The sequence below is a fragment of the Falco cherrug genome, chromosome 13 (genome assembly GCF_023634085.1).
Source record: "Falco cherrug isolate bFalChe1 chromosome 13, bFalChe1.pri, whole genome shotgun sequence".
Classification (NCBI taxonomy): Eukaryota; Metazoa; Chordata; class Aves; order Falconiformes; family Falconidae; genus Falco; species Falco cherrug.
Window position 1 is genome coordinate 2137557 of NC_073709.1, and position 25621 is coordinate 2163177.

The 25621-nt window shown below is 46.1% G+C and overlaps 1 protein-coding gene across 12 annotated transcripts in view; it reads right to left on the minus strand.

Moving 5' to 3' along the window:
* Positions 1-25621, minus strand: part of LOC102054298 (sodium/potassium/calcium exchanger 3) — a 280251-nt gene that overhangs the window by 146833 nt on the left and 107797 nt on the right. For all 12 annotated transcript variants that reach the window (XR_008735018.1, XR_008735023.1, XR_008735021.1 and 9 more), the window contains exons 4-6: positions 23182-23256; positions 17360-17444; positions 15332-15435 (exon numbers count right to left, since the gene is read on the minus strand). Coding sequence is in view for 6 of the 12 variants with exons in the window: in XM_055726124.1 (XP_055582099.1) it covers positions 15332-15435; positions 17360-17444; positions 23182-23256 (264 nt within the window). In the remaining 6 variants the exon portion in view is untranslated. The remainder of the gene's footprint in view (positions 1-15331; positions 15436-17359; positions 17445-23181; positions 23257-25621) is intronic.

Sequence of the window (25621 nt, forward strand, 5' to 3'; positions counted from 1 at the left end):
ACCAGAAGCAAATGTTCTTACTGACTGACCACGGTGGCTATTTTGGATAGGCTATCTTGTGCAGCTCTGGAGTCCAAGGGTGCTTCCAAATCAATCACCAGTCTGGAATCTTACTCCACACATTTTTAAAGAGGCTGTACTGAAAGCCGCAAAGCTCTTTTCTAGAGAAGCGTCTTTTTCTTCTAATGGTCAGCTACAGCCTGAAAGGTGACTGTAAACTGAGACAGCTTTACCTGGCAATGCTGCAAGACAGGTTGAGAAAACAAGCAGCAAACACAAGCCCCTTTTCCCTGCTGCTGTTCTTCTGCCTCCTCAGAGATGGGAAGCCAAGGGAACACGTACCACTGCCAAGCTCTGCTGGGCTGGGGATGAGGGGAGCAGGCAGGCAACTGAGTGGTTTCAGTCACAGCGGATACTGCTCCCTCAAGTCTTCATTCAATACGTTTAAATTCCCATTAAGAGCTTGTCAAAAGGCATCCAGAAGCAGAGAATCTGGGTCAGTCTTCATGCTGCCCCTCTTTATGTGGACTGTGCAGAAGCAATCAGGGAAGCCCTTACGCCACCCTCACAGGCTGTGATCTGTTTTTTGAATGCTCTCTGTGCTGACTGACAAAACTCTTGCTCACTGTGATACCTTGCAGGCACCCTGAAACATCACAACAGCCGGCAGTGCACTGCATAAGCCTCTTCAATCTGCTGCAGCAAGACACGCAGTGTGAACCTCCTTGCGCACTACTCCTGGTTTGCAGGAGCTACCCTCAGAGCCAAGGGGTGGCCCTTAAAGCCTGCTGGGGTCCCCTCCAGAAAGTGTTGTTTTCCTGACACTACTGCTCAGCAAATCCTTGACACAACTCCAAATCAGCCCTGTGATAATATGATAGGATCTCACATCGAGTTAAATGACTAACTGTTGGCCAATGTTACAGTAAGTAGTGAACTCAGGTGGAGATCGGGGACAGATTTTCAGGGAAATCGGACTGGCTGTAATTTGTAGTTAATACATGTCTTATGCATTTGGAATCATACAAAACCAAAAAGGTCCTCTACCTTAGGTACCAGTCTCATCCTGAAGAGGATGGGAAGATGAAAACCAGCAGCGCTTTACTTTCTTGTGATTTGCAGAATTCAGCCCACAGCAAAGAATTGGTTTTTACGCACCAAAACCAAGCACTGCTGCAACCCACTGAAGAGAGGCAGGTCACAGCAGAGCCTATCAGCTGAAGTATCTGAGCCACAGCTGAAGAGAACTAGGAAGGGAGAAGCTTCAGGGCACATACTTATTTTGCTGTTCACCCATCCAGGCACAACACATACATAGTTCCAGAATGTGGTAGGTATAGTGCTTAGTATTGTGAGGATCCCAGTCCCTCCTCCATCCAAAGATGAAGCAAGTAACAACCAAATCAGCATTCATTTAAAGAGAGCCTGTGGGGCTCACTCTGCCTATCATCACTTTAGTGGGCTGAGAATTTCAGTAAGACATTTACCTACAGTCCACTGTGAAATCTTCACTTATTGATGGGTTTCATTGCCATTGACTGCATTGGTAATAACAGTGATATTAGTTGAGGTTTACTTTTACTTGCTCTGCAGGAATATAAATGGCAGATGCCTTAGCAATAAACATCATTATGGGATCTTAATGACCTTATGCAAATCCAACCAATCATCCTGAAGTCACAGCTGCTCAGCCAAGCCAAGCAGAAAATTAAAATATCTTCCACTAAATGACTGAGACATTTTCTCCACCAGGTACTTGGGAGAGAGGGCGATGACCTGATTGGACACAGCAAAACCTGCCTACAAGGACGGATCCTTGTATGCCAGACATTTATGTTAAAGATAGAACTGTGCTTCATTTTCAAAACTAAAGTTATGAGCAGTTTTTCATCTGTGTCAGTGCTGGGTAGAAATAAGAAAAAAATCGACTTCATGCTCAGGCAGAATTTAATAGGTTCCACTGCCTTTTGTTCAATTAAACACAGTCTAAGGTTCATTCAAATCTGAAAAGTCACAGCAGGTACATGAACAAGACAGAAACAAAGGGATTCTTACAGTTCCTACAAATGGTGGCACTTAAAAATCATGGAGCTTTTCTGGAATACCGTCAAACCTCTGGGGAAGTTCCTTGAAGCCCTACATCATTACAAAGACCAGCACCAACTAGCCAGGGCTGCTGTCCACCACAGAGGTGGTCCCTCTATCACATGGACAGAGCTCTGTCATCTTCCTGGGCACACACATCTCACAGGGGGTGAGCGCCTGCAGTGCCCAAGCTCCCTCACCACACAAGCCACCAAGCTTCCTCCAGTGCAAGCAGGGGACCGTGATATGCCACAGCTCACTCCTGGTCCCACTTCTTAGGCCCTGCGTGTGGATATACGTGCAGTTGCTGAATTGCTCCCACATGTTGGGCAATAGTAGGCAAGTCTCTGAGCTTTGGAAGCTGGTCCAGGCCTAGAGCCAGTAGCTGATCTCGGGGTCAGCTCATGCTTCCAGGCACCACTTGTGAGCGGGTTGCGAGCCAGATGAATCACTGGGCTGGTGGCCACAGCAGACCGCTCTGGACAGTCCACACTTTGAGGGACCCTCTCCCATCCCATGGCCAACGCACTGAGCTGAAACACCCCTTGCAGACAGCAGCCCAAACCAGAGAACTTAAAAAGACTCCTCCTGCCCAGCCAGTACCTGGAGGCCTCATTTTCACCAGCACCATTCCCACAGTGAAACAAGGCATTGTACGTGAGCTATGGGCTAGATATCCCATATCCAGGGCTTGGTATGGTTTAGAGGGTGGTGAGCTCCTGGTGGCACTTTGACCCACTCCATAATTCAGATGCAGAACCAGCAAAGCCAAGAGAATCCTTCTCAGAGGCTAACATTGGTCCTCAAACATTGGAGGTTTCCAGCCCTCACCAGTGGGACATTTTCCCTTCTGTCTCAATTGCATCTTCCTGGCTGCAGCCTCCACCTATGCCCCAAGTCTACAAGGAGATTTCTGGCCACATCCTTCCACACTATTGGCCTTTTGGGGATACTCTTCCAAGCATCTCACACCTTCTCTGAGGTCATTTCATCTCAACCAAATCTCCCTCACCTGCTTCGTAAAAAGTCCCACGAACCAGGGTCACAATCCTTTCTGTCACTGAAGATGATAAATGCTGTTGGAAGGGATGGCAGTGTTTCTGTGACTCCAGAGGCAGTCTCTTGAGAATGGGCTGCAGGCAGGGTGAAAGCACATTCTCCCTGTCGCAAGGCAGCCTGCAGCACCTGGCAGCCAAATGCCGCCATGAAAAACAGCAAAGCGAGAGCTAAAGGTAAAGTCTGTGATTCAGAGGCTACAGACTTTGTGCTGTTGGAAAGGTCGTGACCAAACAGAAGGTGGGAAATAGCAACTGCATGTTTAATATTCTGCACACACTTTCTCTTTCTTTTGCTGTTAAGTGTATCAGTCCTATAGCAACTGCAATGAAGACAGAAGGCAGGAAGGAATTTCTTAAGGTAATTACTCCCATCTTCCAGCAGTCAATCACAAGCTAATAATCATTAGCTGCAAATCAAATATAGCAAAGATCACCAGGTACACTTTTCCCCCTTGCTGCTCCTCTAGTGGTCATCTCTCAGACTCGGACATGTACCTTTGAGTCAATCATGCTGATTCCCACTTTATGGTCCCAGGAGGTAACAAAAACATCCGTGAGAGCAAGGTCCAAACACCTCAGGATGTTTTGCAGGGAGCTGGGGTCAGAGAGCTGCAGAGGCATGAGAAACCGCAGCGAAGGGAAAGCTCTCCACACAGGCTGGAGCAGCCCCCTGCTCCAGCTGGGACAGCTCCACTGTGCAGGTCAAGGATAGGTGAGGCTGGCTGCCACAATGCCAGGCAAATGCACGAGGGACTCTCTCATGACAGCATGGCAGGGGTCCCTGATCCCATGTCCCCTCCTAGCATGCTGAACCACTCTGTGACAGCTGAAATTGTAGACAGGTTCCTGCATAGAAAGTCACTGTCACCTGGGCAGCCTTCCTGGAAAGCTGGCAGGCAGCTGACATCAGCCAAAGGGTCCTGTGCTGGGACTAAGAGCACAGTAGGATATCCTGGACTGAATGCTAGGGAGCGGATGCTCCCTTCTGTACCCCACAGTGATGCCTCCCTGCTGCTGAGATGCTGAAATCACAGCTGTCCCAATATCCCAGGACACTATGAGTATCCAGGTCAGTCCCCTGACCATAATCTTTACTGACTACCTCCCGGCAAAGACACCAGAGTCCTGCATTGTAGCATCCAGGCTTACGTGGGGCTTTGACCAATACTAAACACCCCTCCCAAGCACAGGTCAGGCCAAAAAAAAAATCCAGGCCTTAAAATACATGCCTCTGTAAGCCAGTAATTGTGGAGCAGCTCTGAAATGGACTCACTGGGAGGAAAGCTTCCTTCCAATTACCAGCCACCTAATTTTACCACTGGTTTGGCATTCTCTGCAGAGTTCAACCGTCACTCCAGCTCCTGGTTTGTACATTGTGGACCAACTCAATTGATTCTCATTATTTCCCCAAGAATATTTGCTTTTTTAAGCAGCTCTTGATATTTTCATTACTGTGGCAGCAATCCGTCTCTGTGACATTCTCAGAATGGAAACCAGTGGACACTCGCCAAACCTCAGGACAAAGCCAAAAATATTTCCCTGCTCAATTGGTACTCATAATCACCCATGACTTATGCAGATCAGCGTGTCTTTTCAGCTCAGCCTCCTGCAGAGCCAAGGCAGCAGGACCCTGAAGACCTGCATTGGTAAATGACTCCTGCAGCACAGGAGATTCTGTGCAGGATTTGCAGCAGAATTCAAGGACAACTGTAGACACGGTACAGGAAGGCCTGCACAGGGTAAACATTTCCCAGTCTCCTCAGACTTGTCAGTCCTTGCCAGATATAAGAAGAGATTTTGTGACTTCCCTGCTTTTACACTACTGATGATGTAAGAAAAAAATCCTACCAATGGTAAGTCCACAGTATTGATCTGGTTACAAATTCTGACAGAAAAAACTTGACCTCAAATGTTGATGGTGTTTAGTGGCAATTAGGAACTAGTCTTGTTTTGATGCTGATAGGAATCCATTCTCAGCTCTGCTGATTGCCTCCCCTATTTGTATCCTATTATTGAACGTAGCTCTGTGAAAAAGGTTTTGAAATGCTAATATAACCAAACCACAGCAACTTCTATGATGGCCAGACCAATTCTGGATCACTCACCATCCAGACAGAAATCCTGGCACCCGATCTGCCCATTACACCAGTCCCCATCACAACTTCCTGAAGCAAAAGAGAGTCTTCTATACTGTCATGTTGTCCATGGGCCTGAGAGGAGCTTCCTATAAACACCTCACCAATGCCAAACCCTTCCTGGGCCCACACAGCTCATAAATCGCTCGTTACACCTTAAGCAACTGGCTTGCTGCATGCACGTCACTGGTCTGTCATGGTTTCCTTGTGCTTTCCTGTCTGCCTGCTTGGTCCCTCCTGCTGTCTCTGATCACCACCTTTCAGGCTCAAGGGCTACGTTCTGGCTCTGTATTTGCATAACGCACAATAACGTGGAGGTTTTTTTAATCCACAGCTGAGAGAGACTGCTAGGTGCTGTAACAACAGCAACAAGGACCTTGGGGGGTGTGTGTGTGTGTGTGTGTTATAAATCATCAGGAGGTCCAATCTTACTGATCTCACTGTACAGTTTCTGGTTCAACTTAAGATGCAGATGCCAGGCTCCAGAAACCATGAAGTCTCAGTATGAATGCCTCACCAGACAGAAAATATGCAATCAGCACTCCTTCAAGCTAACCATTTATTGGCTGCTTTGCTAAGCTGGTGCTCAGCACAGGAACATGCTGCTGGCCTAGTTCTGGGAAATAAAGTTACTTCGGGAATAACAAAATGCTTGTACAGCTTGTCAGACCCCTCTGAAAGGAGAACAAAAGGGGTATGGTGTAACAGGTACCTCTGACAGAGCTTATTCACCATGCACAGGTTGATGCTATGTAGCAGTGTCATGGGGACAAGGCATGACACTCACAGAGAGCAGGACAAAGTCACCTTCAGTGTATTCTGGTTAACAGACTGCATAGTTAACACCAACCATGTTTGCTCACACCAGGGTTACAAACTTGCTGTAAATCCACAGATCTGTGATTCCCAATAACACCAACACTTGTGTTAAAGGGGGAGTGGGAAAGGAATCTAATTTGCTTCAGCAATCAGTCGCTCTGTTGCCTGCCAGTGCCAAACACCCCAGCACGAAAATCTCAGGGAAAAGCAGCACCCAGCTGCTCTTACAGTGGGTGAACATCCTCCTCGATTGCGCTGATAAAACACAGAGAAGGATGCAAGAGACAGAGAAGCCTGCTGAGCTGCCTGCCCAGAGAGCAGCAGGGAAGGAAGCCGGAGCAGCAGGTACCTTCTGCTGCTGGCCCTACAGCTGGGAGCACCCTCTTTATTCTGGGGGCGTGCAAGGACTTTACTAGAGTAAACTAGAGTTTACTACAGAAAGGCTGCAGCCTCTCAACTTTAAGGACCCTTGGGCAACATCTCTATATTAACTGATGCCTCTCGGTACTGAAACTCCACTGACATCTTTCTGCCCTCTCTGCAGTCTGAGCTGCTTGCTGATCACCTGACTTTCCGTAGGACAGCGGGAATGCTGCTCACAGCACCCTCCCTCTGTTCTTCCGATACTTTGTGTTTCACACACACATGGCCATGCCAGCTGCTCTATGTTCCCACCAGGACCACAGCCTTGACTTCTGGGACAAATTCTGTCTTCAGTTGAAGTCTCAGTGCTGGATCCTTGTATGGCTTATTACCCTGTCCCTTTCATGCTTTCAAGTCTGCAACACACTTCTATCAGTGAAACAGCAGGCCTACAGTCACTATAAAATGTTGTCAGCATAAAACCACATCATGCCCTGGACTAGAAGAGCAGCATATAGTCCCAACAGTTGCCATTAGGTTCTCCTTAAACTACTTATCCACAGTTTTACATTTTCCATTGATGGTCACGGACCAAAAAAGAAAAAAACCCAAAATCAACATTCCAACTCTCTCCTCCCAAAACTCCTCCACAATCCAGGAGAAGGGGAAATAAATAAAAAAAAAAAGCTCACAAATGCAATCATAAAACCAAGGGTCAGTAACGACTCCAGTCTGAGTTGTCAGTGAAATTAAAGCTTAAAAGATTAAGACGCATGCAAGCTAACTGTATGACAGAACTAGGTTAAAAAAAAAGATAACAAAAGTCTCAGTCTCTTCAATAAACAATGTTCTACCTGGTTATTAAATCTGTTCAGTCTCCTCATCTCAGCTCTTCACTATTTGTAACACCTATTTATATGGTATATTTTCACACCAAGATAAAACTGAGCGCACGTCAGTTCATGATTCTGAGAGGCAGCCCCAGCTTACACAAGGATTTACTGTGCCTTGGACAGAGGAGAGCCTTCTGAATTTAGTTTATTTCCTCAAGTAAGAGAACACCACTGGAGAAGGAGGAGGCAGGTCAGACAGTCAATGTAGTCCTTTTTTACTCCAGTGTTATGGAGGGATGACACCTGGCCACCAGCTAGACCCCTTGACAGAGGAAACAGCTGGAAGAACAAGAATATCTCTGGCAAAACCCAGCATGCATGGTCCCCTGCTACATGCAGAGTAGCCTGCCTTGTTCTGGGGAAAGGTGAAATAGAGAAACCAGAACTCAATTGAAAAACACAGCAGTTAAATGATTGTTAACGAATCAGGCTATGCAGGTTGAAAATTAGTTTAACGCTGGAGTGACTTGCAGCTCATAGCTATACTGCTTTCACCTAGGCACTTTTCACTAACCTATTCTCATCCTTCATCCTCTTCTGCAACACTGCAAAAGGCTGCAGTTTAGTGCAGGATGAGGACAGCGGAGGACTGGATGACATGCTGAGAAAGCAGCAAAAAAGAGAAGAATCTGGACAGGGGAATTTTCAAAATTGAACAAACTCTGCTTGTGCTGGCTTGAATGAGAGCTGAATTAAGCAAGCATTGACTGCTACCAAGAATCCCAAATCTTTTACACCAAGGACGATGAGAGGGCAGTGGAAGGAGGGGAGGAGAATTTGTGAAGCACAAACATGAGAGTGAGAGAATACAGTACAGAGTGACTGAGGCTTGGAGAGTACCCTAGGTACGGTCAGTCTCCCCATACACAGTTGGTTTGCAATCATGGAAAAAGCCCAATACAATCCATCACAACACAGACGACAGACTCCATGCCTGTATCTCTTGCCTGCTATCTAGTATGCATCCCTGTGAAATGCTGCTGAACTTATCTTAGAAGGGCTGCACCTGCTACCATTTCATATCTTGCAGCATTATTCTCTTACTTTCTCATACTCTTCCTTTGCCACTAGAAAGCAAAGCAGATACAGCAGCTAAATAATCAATGTTTGGGTTATGTGACTTAGCTGTACAATTGTAAGAACATGCATTAGTGTTGCAGGTGCACAGAGAGCTGAGGAAACGGCTACAGACACATCCAACTTGCACTACATCAGCATTTCGGGAATAAAGACAGTTCTTAATATATTTCCATATACTAAAACGATCTACGACTTGAAAATAGCACCTACTGCCTGGATGAAATAAGGCAAATCTTCCTCAGTGTACGTGTGCAGGCTAAGACATCGGCACAATATTGCAACAGGGTGTGAGAAGAAAGAAGGAAAAACTTCTAAGGCTTGCTGCCATGGCCAAGTGGGCTGCACTCAGCCATCCACGAGCGTAAACTTTCTCTCTCTCTGTGACTGCAAAACATGTCAGAGGTTGAGCTGCTCAGCTTCCAGAGGCCCAGCTTAAAATATTTTCAAGAGACCTGATTTCCAGAGTGTGGACGCTAGTTTAGAAAACTTAGCCTTTGCAGGCAGTTTTGGTTTGGCTATCAAAAATGCAGACAACCTGCACTGATTGTCAGTTTTTGAAAAATGGTCCTCTCGTGCCAAGAATAAAGACCACAGGAGATTTCATTCCTCCTACCAGTGAGAAGAAACAGAAATAAAAAAAAATATATATATATAAAAAAATAAGAATCCCTCCAGTCCAGAATCTGAATCCTCACTGGTGGTCCACCAAGTGTCATCAACACTAACTGGAAGAGAAAAGCAAGCCAATTTCAGGCTACTGAAACACATTTCTAATTTCAGTAACAAACCACGGCAGAAATATTTTTTTATATAATCTAGAAACACCTTGGTTTTGAAATTATTAAGAAACCCACCGACTCTTAAGGGTCTGGTGGGTAGAGGTGTCTCTGACTTACAGTGGATTTGAAACTTTTTCAGATTTTCAGCACTTTAAAAACAAACACGGGAGACAAGGGGTTTATAATATTTAACACTAACAGAAATGTCTTTATGGCTGTTTAAAGCAATTTTGCTTGCTTTCATTTGTTTGTCCTTCACTAGAGTTTGTAACACACACAACTTCAGCTCTGGGCTGGTGCACGACAGCCACATAGCTGCACTTCCCAATCTGTTGACATTATTCAAACCAACCCATTTTCCAACCTAACAATGTCCTTTCTGGCTGAGCCACAAAAAAAAAAAGGAGCACAATGATACATTAAAGCTAATTTTAATCTACATCAGTTGGTTTTTAGCATGACAGCAGCTCTTCAGGAGCACTACAACACTACCACAGTTATTTGGAAACCCTAATGTGAGGTGTAACAGCAGACAGCACAAACGAGTTGTGTGGCTTTTAGACACCCATCCTGCGACCAGCTCAGTCTGCAGAAATGAGTTTGGTTGCAACTGCTTGCAGAACTGGGGCTCTAGCTATCAAGGTGATAAATTCCTTAAAATTTAAAAATTAAATACATAAATAAATGAAGTGGAAGCTTTTCTAACGACTGCCTTGCTTGAGGGCTTCTGGCAGCCTACTCCCAAGCTACTTCAGACTGACTGCTAAGCATTAAGCACTTTTTCCCTTCACACAGCTCCAGCCCCCTGCAGCATTTTCCCACGTGAGCCAGGACAAGAGACGGACCGGGCTCAGCCTGCTGCGGACCAGCCAACCCTGAGTGGGTGCCTGCAGACAAGATGGCCAAGACCTCCGCAGCTCCTAACACCGACTTCCAGCATGCTCCGAGCACGTATGGGGAACCCCTTGACTCTGAAGACAGAGGTGACAAGCACCACAGCAGCATTCTGAGTCAAGACACAGCGTAGCCTAAGGCCTGCTGGGTGTTTGGAGCAAGGAGAGCTCACAGGCATCGGGGCTTCCCATTTTGGACTTGCCGTGCTGGGTAAGGGAGTTGTGCTATAGGCCTTTTAATGACTTCAGAGATGCGTCCAGAAAGAAGCCTCTCACCGTGGTAGCATCTCTACAGGGATTACAGAGCAGGGATGGTGGGGTCCTTTAGCTGTGGGCAGATGTGTCACAAGCGCTCCAGCATAAACTGTCCATGGGGTACACCAAGTCTGCAGCTTGTGGAAGAGATGAAAACAGTGGAAAATGTGATTGCCCTGGCTTTAAAGCAGGCTCCTGTATCTCCTTGGCACCTGGACAAAGTCAGCCAGGAGGAGTCCGGTCAAGGAGCCACAGAACAGAGGAGCAGGGAGAGGAGAAGGAATCTGGACCACTGTGGGACTGGGGAAAAGGTGGATGCTTGAGACAGCCATGGGGTAGGTCCACCATCCAGGGGGAAAATCTGTCTGGAGAAAACTTTTTCTCTCCAGCCTCAAGAAATGGGGAGTGGGGGGTGGGCTGGGAGGCAGATCGAATGGAAAGAAACCTGGAGCATCTGGGTGCTTAGAAGGAACATCATCACAATAGCCAAAGCAAGCACTACATGTTAGGAGGTGAAGTAAAGTCACTTGCTTAATTCAGGTCAAGAACAGTCCCAGGGATAAAACCAGGGCTCGTGATGACAGAAGTACTTTGTGTCCCCCCCTTGCAGAAGGTGGAACATGAGCTGAGACCCAGGAGAAGAACAGGGGCTCATTTGGCTAAAGCAGCTGAATGCTTGCAAGGAGAGCCAGGCTATACGGGCATTAAGATGGCCCCTTAATCCAAGGCCAGCCCAGCAAGGAAACCCTTGTGCAATGCTGAGGTGGAGCAGCCAGAAGAGCACCTGCAGCCAGAGGGAGCTGCCCTCTGAACAAAGAGTGTGCCACAGGATGCTATATGTTCAGGGAAAAACACAGGTCTGTGCCAGCTCTAATTGGCCCCTAAAATGACAAGTTATTCCTTTGTATTTAATCTCTCTGTTCTTTGTTTCCCCATCTTTAAAACATCCCTTCATCTCACAGAGGTTTTGGGAAAATTAATTAATTGTTCTTCAACTGCTCAGATACAATAGCGATGAAATCGGCAGAAGTTCAAGAGGAAATTAATAATTCTGCCTCTGGAAGAAGGCTTGAATAAAGTCTGGTAAATAAGACAGAAGGGCACACACTGAACAATGAAGAGAAAACAAAATAATGAATAGCTGCTCATTAAAGTGAGCAAAGTCCATTCTGCGCGCTGAGGGAGGCAGAGACTCTGTGGAGAAACCAGCATGGGATCCTGTAATTAAAGACTGTATAATAATGCTTACATGCCAGGGGGGCAAATTAGGGTTGCACAAGGAACCTTAACACTGCTATTTTCTAACTTTTCAGGGTTTGACTTTCAACCTTAACAATGCTCTTTTAACACAGTTTTCAGGTGTGCAGTGTCATATAGAGGTGTGGGCATCATACTTTCCTTCTCGGGTCCCAGCAGTGGGATGTCTGTTCTGATTTATTCTGAGAAGTGCACACTTACAAGCCATTAAAGGCTTAGAAAAACAATCAGTCAGTGTTCAAGTAAATGCGTACCAGCTTTTTGGGACTGTGGGTTTTGTTTCTTTTTTTAAACAAGGTGCACGTAGCCAAACCCAGTATTTTCTTAAGCCAAAGAATAATACATCCAACACAGCACATACATACTACAACCAAATAGAAAAATAAAATATATCCTGGAGAGCGCTGGTCAGTATTTTGTAATTCAACCTTTTGCCAGTCAAAAAAAACCCAACAACCAAACAACAACAACAAAAAAGTTTTCTCACGATACTGAACAGTTCTGCAAAAATAGAGTGCTTACGGAAATGCTGCAGAAGTCTCCTGGCAGGTTTCAGTTCTGGGTTTCCCAGCCCACAGCCAATACAGCACTCCACCACCAGGCAGCAGCCCCATAACATCCAGCACAGGGACATTTCCCTCCCCAGCTCTGAGTTGAGCACCCCAGGAGGGTCTGAAGCAGCCCTGCCACAGAGTTACGGCTTACAGGGTGCTGCTGTCTGTGCTGCTCTCCATCCACCACCTGGACTGCCGGTATCTCCCAGCAACTGAACAGCAGCTTGCACTGTTGGGTTCTGACCAGCTAATGGGACCCCAATGTGCTACCACATCTGCTGCTGCAAACTGCCCTCATCAACACATAAAAGTTCCCACTAGAACACCACTGCTACTGCTGGCAGGTGTTAGAGAAAAGCAAGGGTGAGATTACCTCCGCCCCCTCTGCAATTCCCCTTGTGGAAATCAGCAGTGTGATCGCCTTGAAACTGTCACTCCCCTGTGAGAGGCATCCCACGTGTAAGACAGGGGGAACAAAGCATCAATCCCTCTTGCCCACCCTGGCAATTTGCAGCAGCCACCTCCCAACAGCAGAACATGTAATGATGGGTTTTGATGAACACAAAGGCCACGTCAGCATCATTGGGTCCACAGGCGTGGGCTTAATTTTTGGCTTCTCTCCTCGCACCTGACAAATCTGAAAGTCTCCCAGTCTGAAATCGAGATGCCTGAACAGCACTTTGCAGGTCAGGATTCCCAGAAAATAAGTCTGTTCCCTAAGCAGTCTGGGACGAGGCTCAGAAGACAGCAAAGTTTGTCTGGTAAATCCCTCCTCATTGACTCACTGCTCTCATCTGAAAATCAGAGGACTCCAGCTGCTGACTCCTCAGGTCTGAGCTCAGAAAAGAAAATCCAGCTCTAACCAAACCCAGCTAGAGCACAGCGAGCAGCTTAGACTGATGGCCTGCCTCCAGGCTCACCTGGCCCATTACAAGGCAACTCAAAACTGAGATCCAGGTCCCCGGCACAATTTAAATCCGAGTGCCAACCAAATTTAGCACCTACATTAGTACATCAACAGATACACTATTGATAATAAAACCAAGTTCCTATTAATACTAATGCAAAACAAAAAGATGAATCACATCAGTACAAGGAATACTTTTTTGAGTGGTTGAGAGTGGGAAAAAAGGAAAAGCACTGACCAAACCGGAGTTTAATCTAGAATATTGGAATTATTTAAATTGAGGTTTCTCATTTGCTCACCTAAATCATGATTCTACGCAGTGACATCAATCATTGCCATTCTCACTCACCCTCCGTGGGTTAAACTGACTCAAAGAGAGGTTAAGTGACTTGACAAAACCACACACAAATCAGAATCAGGGAAAACAAAGTTGGGACAAATCAGTTGAAATCTCAACTCCTGGCTTCAAAGAGACTTGTAGACCACGTGCTGGGATGACTTACAGCAGCCCATCCCTGGTTTGAACTTCTGAAAGCTACCACACTACCACACCTGGAAGGCTGAAGGAATATATGAGAGCATTTTGGCTGTGTTATATCCTTCAGAAACAAACATCTCCCACCAGTAAATGGTCTCTCAAGAAGACTGACATTCTCCGTCAACCCCTGAATCCTAGCAAGCCTTTTCCACTGAAAGCTGTGATTTGTAGATACTTCTTAGCCGGTGTGAGGCATACAATCAATACTGTGGGGAGCAAAAATCAGAAGAATTAGCTCCTCTGCTGTCCTGCTAAACAGTTAATCATCTTCATTTGATTGAAAAAAGCAACCTGAGCAAAAAGTCCTCTTGATTACAAGAGAACACCTCTGGGGAACACAGCTTCATGCTCCGGGAAAGTTATGGTCATTAAAAATTGGCCTGAATCAACTGGGCTTTCATAGTAAGAGTTACGGTAGAACCACTAACATACTGAGCAGCACGCTGTAGCTTCCAGCTTCACGTTCCCATGCAAATTAAGGGAGCTTAGGTGGCTAAAAAGTACTTCTGTGGACCTTTTCTGAAGCCTCCCCATAATGAATATGTTCACTTTCATCCTGAAAGAGTTCATTGCTAACAAAACAAAATCAGATTACAAACTTTCCCAGGAAAGCCCAATTTCTCAGCATGCTTTCTCATACTGACCAAGTTATTGCAAGCCCCTTCTCTTAAGTTCTTCTTCTGGAGCTAATTAACCTATCGCCCTGTATCGATAATGTTACCCTACTTTCTACTCTTTAGAAATAAGTCTGCACAGTAACATTTCAAAGAACATGTTTTTTGAGACTGTAAAAATACCAGGCATGTTGGCAAGTGCTAAGGTGAATGCTGATTCAGATATTTAATTATACAGTCAATCATGTCTGCAATTGAGACAGCAGCTCAGATCTCACAACTTAATTACTTTAATTTCAGATAAATAGCTTGTGTTGTTGTAAGAAGTTTGACATGCTAGAAAACAGTCGGAAATTATACTAGGAATGGATAGCCTTACTGCTAGTGAGGAAAAAAGATGGAGCATCCTTGGAGGTATTCAAAACCAGTCTGGATGTGGCCCTGAGCAACCTGATCTGACTTCAAAATCAGCCCTGCTTTGAGCTACAGGGGGTTGGGGTGGTGAGGGCTTTGGATCAGAGACCCCCAGAGGTCCGTTCCCACATAAACCATTCTGCGATTGTGGACATAAAAAATGAGATGAACTACAGGCAAAGACTGTATCTTTCTCATACAGCTTCCTAAGTCAAGCCAGACACCAAAAATGTTGTGCCCACTTAGCACACATATCCAAAACTATCTTGCACAAAGGCAGCATCTTTTGTGATGCTCCAGAAGCGTCATCATTCTTTCAGTGGCATCTTGCGTAGCTCACCAAAGTGCATTTTTAACAGCCAGTAGCACAGACGTTTCCTGGCTCCTTTGGTCTAAAAGAACCAGAGACAAACGTCACAACGCATTTTTGAATAGCTACCCAGAGGAGGTGTTAAATAACCAATTTTTATTCCTTTGATTACCCACATATCTTGGGCAGCTTAAAACACCTGAGTTGACGTTTGCTGTTTTGCTTTTCGTTTCAAAAATGCAAGAGGAATAGCATAAGGTTCTATTATAAAGAACAAAGCCAGAGAAATTTGTGGCGAGGTTGTGAACCTGGTAGCTGATTTCACAGTACAGTCAAGGATGAAGCAAGAATGGTTAGGAATCATTAAATGCTCTTACCTGTCCTGCAAAAAGCCCACACACACCAATAATACAGAGAATGTTAAATACAGCCGAGCCTACGATGGTTCCAACACCTACGTCTCCTTTTGTGATAAAAACACCTGAAAAACAAGTTCAAGGCAAGCTGTAAATTGGAAAGAGCAGAATTTTTCCACAAAAATTGCAGAACTCACACCCCATTAATGAATCTAAAGGCATGTACCAGTTCTGCTGCTTTTTCCCATATTTAATAGGCAACTTGCAGAGAAAGGTACTCAGGTGCATAAAGATGGGGGACCTGGATAGATCACCTAATGAAAACCAAATTCTTTAGATGTGTCTAAGTTACCAACCTCCTGGTCTTGTGATCCAATGTTATGGCAATACAAATAATAAAAGACAGTAAGCCCCTTGGGAACAGCTGGTCAGACACAAATCTGCAGGAAACTATCTCGCATAAGACATCCCCACACACGTACTTTGCTCCTCCCTATATCCCCCATCCCTACCAGCCTCAATAGGCAAGTAGGAACTGGAGCCAATTCAGAGCTGCCAGGCCACTAGCTACTTGTACACTGAATTAATGCCTCTCAGGATGAGTTATGGGGCGATGTTACAAGCTCCTTTGAGCGCTCTTCTGTCAAATTTGGTTAAAACTGGCCAGTGAGGTTAACGAATTGACAGACACATGCATCGTGGTACTGTACAAAATTCTTTCCTTAGGAAGTAAGCCTAAAAATAACACTCCATCTCCTGTCAGCTGTCTGTCTGCCTAAATTCACCACTTGCTTTTAAAGCTCCAACAGTATTTTACCAGCCAGTGTAGTTTAGACATTTTTTTCCCCGCTTTATCCTTTTCTCAGAAATCTGTTACACAGAAGCAGTTACCTGCCAAGTGACACTCAGTATCTGGTGGATTACAACACAGCAAGATTATGATCTGACCATTAGGGCTTCTCTAAACCACCTGAAGGACTCTGGTTTTATTTTTGCTCTGCTACTGCACTACTCTGAATTGGAATATAACCCCAAATTGGTCCAATTTAAATTCCTACATTTTAAGGCTTTACCTGCATAATCAGACCTCTCCACAGAGTATGCAGCTTTGTGTGAATTAATTTGTGCTCTGCATCTGATAGCTGTGACTGAAATAGAAGTATTTTCTAGAGAAAGTATCTAAGCTAAGAATAATTCTCCTCAGTGACAGAGAGCCTCCCTTAACCTCCCAACTGCTGCTCTAATGGTCACCTACCAATAGATGTGATGAGCAAAACTGCAAGAACACTTCCCCTTGTACCACACAGCATACGTACAGCATCATTTTAGAACAGCTGACTGCAGTCTCCTCTTAGCTAAAGGCTGCTTAATGACCACAGGAGTTTCCCAGGTTTCACATACTTGAGGACTACCAAATCCTTTAATCACACCTCTCATAAGCAGAGTTGCTTTGGTCGTGTGATGCTTTGACCAATTTGTTGCTGTGAGACAGCATTTCAAATCCTCTTCTTCCCACTCTGGCTCTCCTCCCCACTCTGGCTTTCCCAGAGGGAAGTACTGTTGGAAGGCTAACCAGAGTGGAGGTGATGGCAAAGAACCTGCAGCTGAGGACACAAAAGAGCTTGTCTGGGTAGCAGCCCAGGAGGCTGGAGGTGCATCCTTTCATGCTGCATCCTGGAGAAGATGCGGCAGAGAGTGTAGGAGGGTGGACAGGAGGGGAGAAGGCTGCACGTGCAGAGCTCAGCGCGGGGGGGTTTGGCTGTACTACAGCAAGGCAGATTAACGGACAGCTCAAGTGAACTGCTTGCTGGCCCTAGTTTGACAGGGTCAGATCAAACCACTTCCAAGGTGGCCCTGCTGTGGGATAATGGGACTTTTTCACAGCCGCTTCATCTAGCAAGGATTCCCCTAAAACCAGCCCCATGTATGGCCACAAGGGAAGGGCCAGGTATGGTAATGAACACTACAGATGCTGAGCAATCCCATTTCAACTCTGAAAAATAGCCAGAGAAATGTGCAAGTTTCAAGAAGCAGCAGCAGGTTAGTTACCTATGACAGATGTAAACAACTCAGGAGCAGAGCTTCCCGCTGCCATGAAAGTTGCCCCAGCCACATCTTCGCTAAGATGCAAGCGCTGCAGAAAAACACATCAGAGTCATTGGTTACAACAGTGAGAGGCTGAAGGAATTCAAATAGAAACAATAAGCTGTCTGTCAGGAGCAGGAAACTGCCAATATGCATAAAATTTAATGTTAATGAAGTTTAAGGGAAGAAGTCATCACAGGCATTGGCTACTTAGGTTAGCATCTCCTTGTAGAGAGGGCAGGTTGGGCTGTGCTACCCTTCACAGAGGAGAGAAAGGGCAGTGAGAGAGAAAAGGACAACAGCAAGGCAGCCTCACTAGCCACGGCCCTTTGCCTCCTCCATGACCCCCCAACAATATGCAACTTATCCACTTTGGCCCATAAAGGGTAGGGCTGGAGCTGAGGCTTGGTTCACCCCCAGCCACCTTCACTGCTATCATTTCAGCCTTGGACATTGAATTTCTCCTCACCTTCTTTCACCTGGATCACCACTGAAGATACTTACCTCCTACAGCCTTCCCCAAGCAGTGACCAAGGACTATCTAAAGCAGGGGGTTCTGGAAGCGAAAGGACCTGCTGCTCTACAAAAACTTCATCGGCATATGCTATTTCCAAAAATTTACTTGGTTAATTACTTCCTTTATATTTTCTGCATTCCCACTGCTCCATCTGCACAAGACACTGTTCAGCAAACACGACAAGCCTGTTAAAGACCACATGCCTCGCTGGCACCTTCCACAGCTTAATGAGTAGCTAAAAAAAGCCACCCCGCACCATACGGCCATAAACTGCCGAGCTGTTACTACACAAAACTGGTGTGCTCGCACACATGCGAGTCAGTGGCTCCGCTGCGGCAGCAGCAGAGGGTGGTGAGGATGGTTCCCTGCAGAACTGGCAGCGCGGATGGTTCCCTGCAGAACCGGCAGCGGAGGGCGGTGCACCCAGGCTGGCAGGACGGAGGAATCCTGCCTCTGCCCTCTGCAGCAGCACAGGGCTTCTCTGCCCCTTGACCACTACCAAAGCACATCTGCACAGAGACAAGGTCACAGAAATCCTCTCACCAACCTTATCTGGACTGAAGATCCCACAAAGGATATTCTAGGCCCGTAAGAGAAGGTCACTCCATCAACTGACTGTGCACCTGCAGCGAAAGCTTTGGTATGTACATTATGGGGACAAAGAAAAAGGAAGAGGTGTGCCCTCGCTGGGAAATGCTTTTTAAGCAGGAGGCCATAGCATCACTGCACTTCTATAAAAGCTCATGAAACCTGATTAAACACAGCTTTATGGAAAAATTACTTTAAATAGGATTGAAACTATTGTAAAAGTTCATAGGGCCAGAAGTAGATCCCCAAAGGCCCGTTTCTTCTGCAGGATTCTCTACGGAAATACAGAGACAGGCATCCTACAATAATCAGTCTGCAACTCCATGGTTCTTTTGAAAGAAAAGATGGTCAGCCAAGGAGACCAGCTGTGCTGACTTTCTGTGGGGAGGGTTTAATTTAAAGCTATAGTAGGTTCCCTCGAGGACAGTTCCTTGACAATTTATTGCAATGTATGTGATGATTAAGTTAACACAATAGAGCATAACATACAGCACACTATGTCAGAGGCCAAAATGTGTTCTCTGGCATCTGCAGACAAATGATTGCAATTGACGTGTGACACGAGTTGTGCCACATAAACACCCTGTAACACCCATAAAGGAGAGTAGCTGGGCAAATGCAAGAACAAGCTGGTTTAGAAAACAAATGAAAATCAGGGCATTGTTAAGTACATCCGAACTAAGATAAACATGAATGTCTACCATAGCAAGTGTTTTGGAACAAATTCTCATCTCAACACACACTTGGGAGCGCAAATGCTTCCTTGCTTTAACTCAGCAACCACTTCCAAACCAGATGAAGCTAAGCCAGAAAAAGGGCACTTATTTTAGAATTACTGCATCTAAACTGTGAGCAACTGTAGAATAATTGTTGCTTGATCCCCAAGACCAAAAAAGCCTTCAGACAGGAGGTTTGAATTCTTTTGTGCTGGATAGGACAGTAGGTGGTATTTGGATTACTGATGGTCAACAGCAAGTCATTACCATTTTAGGGTTGTTTGCCTGCTGCGTGCATTGCATGTACTGCCATATCCAGTACAACCTCTGAGATGTGAGTTTCTGCAGAGGGCTCTCTCCTCCTTCCCTCTCTCTTATGTTTTGTGAGTTAACAAACAAGTGAACACCCCAGACAACATCACAGGTCTTATTTCATCAGGTGATGGAGGACTCAGGTGGTCTTCTCCCTCACAAAGCAGCCCTGGCTGTCCAAGTCAGCCTGCTCATTTCACAGGGTCTTTATGTGACGAGTGCATCAGTTGGTGTGGGCAATGGTGGTAGCATCTGATATCATGGGGCAGCAGTAAAACACTCCCTTTCCTAGAAAAATAGGCAAGAGTGCATACTACCAAAGGCTGCAGAAGCCTTTATGAAGTGACCTGAGCCTTTACCCACACATTCTTGAGTACTAACATCAAGGACAAACCCTGAAAAGCTGAATGTTTTGAAGACAAGCCATTCTGGACTCGTAAAATCAAGTTTAGTGGGATCAAGAAACAGGAACGTGTATTTCTTTTGCTATCATGTGGTAACAGAACTGCTTAATTACACATAAAATACATAAATAAAAGGACTTGAATGCCCCCAAAGGTCACCTATGGGGTGAGAAAAACCTTTTTGGGGAGAGAATCAAGTAGGAGCAATAGCAATAGCAAAATTCTGATCCATTTGTCTGACTAATTTTGATAATTTCTAATGACACAGTATCTTTCTTCTGACAGTAACTTAATTCCAGAAAGCAAGATTTAGTGTTCTATCACTAAGTTTTCTTTTTCACGAAAAACTGAATAAAACTTGTTATTATCACCTTATTTTATTGGTGTTGTTAAGTGGTTCAGAACTGTTAAAGTGCATGAGGAGTTGTTACATACCATTGAGAAGACAAAAAATAACTAAAAAGTAAAGATCTGGTCAAGTGAAAATAGCTTTCTAGGATCCAGGGGATCGTAAATGCTATGTTAAAGTCACATGGGGAGGGTGTTTGCTTTTTAGACATCAGATGCCTGTAAAAATCCAGACACATCTGAGAATTTGTCAGAACACATGGCACCGTAATTCTGATGCTTGTATCTCTATAACCAACCTTCCAGGGCAGGTGGAGGGATGCACAGATCCTGCACCTATAGAATGCTAATGACAGCAGAAGAGGGACTTCTCCAGTCTGAGAGCCTCTCATTTACAAGAACTATGTTTACCACCAGTACAGCCAGAAACCATTAACACTGTGCACAGTGTTCCCTACCATGATTTGTAAGTACAGTTGAAGACCAGCCTTTCCATTGACCAGTGCAGGAAACAGAGGTGTGGAGAAGTGACAGAGCTTGTCCAGGGTCGCTGAGGGAGTCCACAGCAGCGCTGTAACAGGAGGTAGTGCTCCAAAGACCAGATCAGACCTCTTTGCCATAAGCAAGGCCACAAATCAAAATACACTTGTAGATGGAATTTAACGAATGCTCAGCCAAGAGAGATAATAACATCCTTCTATCTCCTGGCTCCAGCTGTGTCCCTTTGGGTGGCAGGCCTGCCCTTGGGCATATCGACAGCACCCCAAAATACAAACCTGTCCTGGACACCGCTTACTAGGTTCAGGTTTTGTTTGTCGACAGTGACCTGAGCCGGCCTTCTAGACCCACATTTCCCAGCAAGGTTCCCTTGACTCGGGAGAGGGGAGGTTAAATAACTCAGCATACCTACATCACCACCACCACATCAATGTCCCCGTTCCCTTCCCCTGAACCCCATGTGTCCTTCCCTACAGTGTGCAGCAACACTGCAGGAAAGAAGAAGCTCCTGCCCTGTGTTGTTGCCCTTCAGTTACCTGAATACTTATGCAGCAAAACAGCAGGATTTCCTGGGGACTATTTTTTCTTGATGATGCAAAAAAAAGGCTTGTATGGCAGGGTGCTGAACTACAAATAGCAGGTCAGGTTAGAGACAACTTCCATCACAGCTGTCAGCGCAAATGATTCCTCCTGCCACCTCCTACATCTCCTCCCAGGGCCAGGCACAGCCCAGACCCTGATGAGCGACACTTATTGCCAGGCAGACCGGCAGGCGTCTCCTACAGAGACGTCTAACTGGCAAGACCAAACCATATTTGCTACATGCAAAGATTTCATTGTTCAAGACTGACGTTGCAGAGGGCTCACAGTCACTTTGGGCACATGATCTGTGTTCACCCTGTAGCTGTCTGAGCTGATTCAGGCTAAAATGTACTCCTTGTCTCCTAAAATTTCATCATGCCAACCTTAGCAAAAGAGGGCCAGAGCTGGAAGTGTTCAAGAGCTTCTTTACAGCTGACCTAGCCGTCCCTGCTGCTTTACAACTTACACCGACGCAATGCAAGGTATGAAACTCATGACTTAGGAGGCAAGGCACAAGACCCACGATTCCTACTGGGATAATTCACCAGAGGTTTTAATTTATATCAGCTAAGGGTAGGGCCTAGTGTTTTTGAAGAGGCATCTGCAAAGACACATAAACACTAGGCAACAGCAGCTATCACAGCATGAACAGCTGAAGCAGGGAGCCATCAGCCTGTGGTCTCTCACACTGGGCATCGCATAAGCAAAGCCAAAAGGCCCCGGGAGAAGGGGCGTGCTGCACTTCTGCAGCGTCCGGAACCTAAACGGAGACTTCGCTTCTAACTACAGTCCAAGCAGCCAAGCCCAGCTCTGGCATGGGTCTGCTCAGGGCAGTCCTGCTTTGGCTAGGCAGCCCTTCCTGCCGGTGGCTGCACTGGAAGCCCAGAAGCCCCGGCAGCGTGTGTGTCCCCACCAGCTGGGCAGTGGGAGCAGGAGGGAGGCTCTCGTGGGGCCAGGACCACGCACAGGGGCAGCACTCAGCTCCTGGGGAGCTAGCTGACAACTCGGCATCTCTTGCTCCCCTGAGTGGTATTTTGTGTTTTGTTTTGTGGTGTTTTCTTTTAAATACCAATACCTCTTGTGCGCTTTTTCTTTTCCAGCCTGATGCTTGGGAGGTTTCTAAGTTTTAAGGTAATGGTTTATGAAACCCAGAAACACCACGTGGATCAGTATTTCCACTCAAAAGAGAAGAAATAAAAGGTTACCATCTTCTAAGTCCCTGGAGAACCAAGCGACGTGCCCAAAGCCATAACTGAACCAAGGCGCCGTTCCCTATGTGGGCAATGAGCAATGCCCGACCCTCTCGCGCTCTGAAGACTGGACCCTACCCCAGGGGCAGGGCTTCTCAGCCAGCAAGGTGCGAGCCCATCAGTGGCGAGCAGCAGAGCACAGGACAAGCCAATAAAGCTCTGCTGGGCTTATGACCTGGAAACCCAACTGCAGCCAGCACCGCTGAGGAGCCTGCAGCGTGGGGCTGAGTGGGAATCACTGCTCTAGAGAACGTGTTTTTCACCGTGTTATAAATTGCCTCTGTTTTTAAGAAGTGGTATGATGCACATACAGAAATTGTTATTTGAGAGGTGACTGCTGGCTTTACGAGGGCACGCCAGCCAAGTTTACCCACCAGCAGACTCTCAGCCCATCTCCTGTGAGCAAGAACATGAAGCTGAGCCAACACACACACGCAGTGTTGAGCAACTAAACAAGAAGCATGGGGAATGCTCTAAGACAACAGTAAATACACTATCATCATGTTCTGAGGTTCTCAAGAACTGCTGCTAAAGCAGCACACAAGCTTAAGTAACATCTTCTAATACTTACTTCGCAAATCTTTTCCAATGAAGGGACAAAGAAATCATCACAGACAATTGCCAAAGCATAGAACATATACACAGCCTGCAAAAGAAAAGAGAGAATGTTGAGTCTGGAGATTGTCAAGCAGAAACAGCATCCCAATTCATCTCAGGTTTGTTTTGGTATATACTTTTTAAAAAACCAAAATGCTCATGCAAGAAGAATTCATGGAGGTGCTCTGGGATTTAATGGAGAGATCATGAAATATGTATCCAAAAGTTCTTATGAGCTATCAAAAGCTGCTGAAAGTTTATCATCATCATAAAGACTACCTTCCTTCCCCTCCCACCCCGCAATTCTCTGAATATTGCTAAGCCACACTTAAATATTTTTGCCATCCTTCCCTCCCCCCCCCCCCCGCCTTGTTGCACAGCGTAAGGCTTTTTTATGATTACGTTCTGTGAAAGTCTAAACCCTAGAGGAGAGATTTTTGAAATGCTAGTATTTTGAGAAAGGGGAAAGGAGCTTGTTTTCTGCAACTGACGGCCCTGCCATGTCATCTGGAATCCCAGTGATAATTCTCGCTGAACTCCACACAGGAACAACTTCCAAATGACTGAAACCCAAGGGGGAACACCAGACTTTAAAGGATACCTGGCAAATCAACTCTTCCATTTCTCACAGAATTATGGAAGCATTTAATCTGCATTTCTGTATTACTAAACGGAACATGCGAAGGCCTGATCTCTGCCCTGACAGGCAAATAGCACAGCACGGCTTACATCTGGGTGACACTGGACGACCACCAGAGGACCCCTGACCCATTAGGTCACACATGTGTAGTAAGAGTATAGATATGATAAGTAGTTCATGGAACTGTAATGAATATGTTAACAGTTTCTCAGAAACATCATTAATATGTATAGATCTGCCATATAAAGATAAACAGAGAACAAAGTCAGTATGCACGTTGGGTGGAACTTATTCCCCATGCATCCAGCGCCAAAAATAAAGAATGCCTGCTTTCTAAAACTCCAGACCAAATATTAGAGAGTTTTGTCTCCAATTTTTTGGTATCACGTGCAGCTAAGCTCTTGTCCTCCCTCCCATATGGCTCAGAGGAAAGGTCCTCTATCCCCTGCTGTGACTCACATCCTGGCACTGGAAAGAAAAATACTTTGTGGGCGCAGGGGAAAACCAGGGGGAAAGCATGCCAGCTACCTAACAGAGCACTGCATCACAACCAGGCTTGTGCCATGCCCCAGCCTGCTCTAGTTTGCTGGTGCAGATGTATCTGAGGCCACCCAGGCTACTCCTGCAGTACTGTATACAAACTTAGGCCTGTGGTAAAGCAACAGAGCCAGAGATATGGAGACCCAAAGGAATAAGGGCATCATCCCAACAGGGTAGCCGTGCCCATGCTGCTCAGAGGACACACTGCAGAAAGGAGAGCTGCAGCAAAGCTTTAAAGCCAAGTGTCCTGTACAGTAGGGCAGCAGGAAAGAAGAAAGGACCACTGCATCCTCTGAAGACCTGCAAGACAGGCCAGCGCTCATCCCTTGCAGCACTCCTTGGTGTCAGGTATGCAGTGTATCTATTTCAGCTGGCATCCCCATAGGAACTAGAAAACAATCTGTCTGCATGTGCTACTGAAAACCTGCCACAGAGAGAATCTACATTACCGTCTCGGATCTCATTGTCAGCAGACTACAGTATCGGCAAAGGTTTCTATATCGCCATGTAGCTGTGAAAGCACACAGCACGCACAAGCGAGATCCTTCGATTTGGGGCATGCAAACAGGGAAGCTCTGCTCAGGACATAAACCTGGAACAGACTGCACTGAAGCAGCTGCACACAACCAGCTATGTCCAAAAAGAGAGAATGTGAAAGGCTGCACACAGCAAGGCAGGAGAGATGAACACCTGAGCTCTCCCTCTCCAATTCCACACCCCTCCCCCAGCAGTTTGCTGGCTGCCTCTGGGTCAGACCCAGTGAGAAGCTGCGTGCTCAGGCCAGCAGACTCACCGCTCCCATGCACCGAAGGAAATTACATTCCCCCGCATCACATTGGGCACGAGGTCACTGCAGACAGAGAGACACATGCTGCTCTGGAGCAGTGCATATCATTAACCACAGCAGCAAACTGAGCCTCAGCGCCAGGTCTGCACAGTGCACAGCACAGTCCCAGGGCTGGTTTACAGCATCACAGTCCCAGGGCTGGTTTACAGCATCACAGTCCCACAGCAGCATCTAGATTCCCATCCTGCCCTGAGCTTACACCTTTTGTCTGACTTGATCATATAAATGCCCCTCACGCTGGAAACATGCAACTCCTCCATAATATTTTGCTAGGTTTTCAAGCACATGTAGTTGTTTGTTGGGTTTTGGTTGTGTTTTTTTTTCTTAAAGATAGACCTACCTACCTGTAGAGCTACCTTTACTGTGCCAAAAGCAAACAGCCCCAGA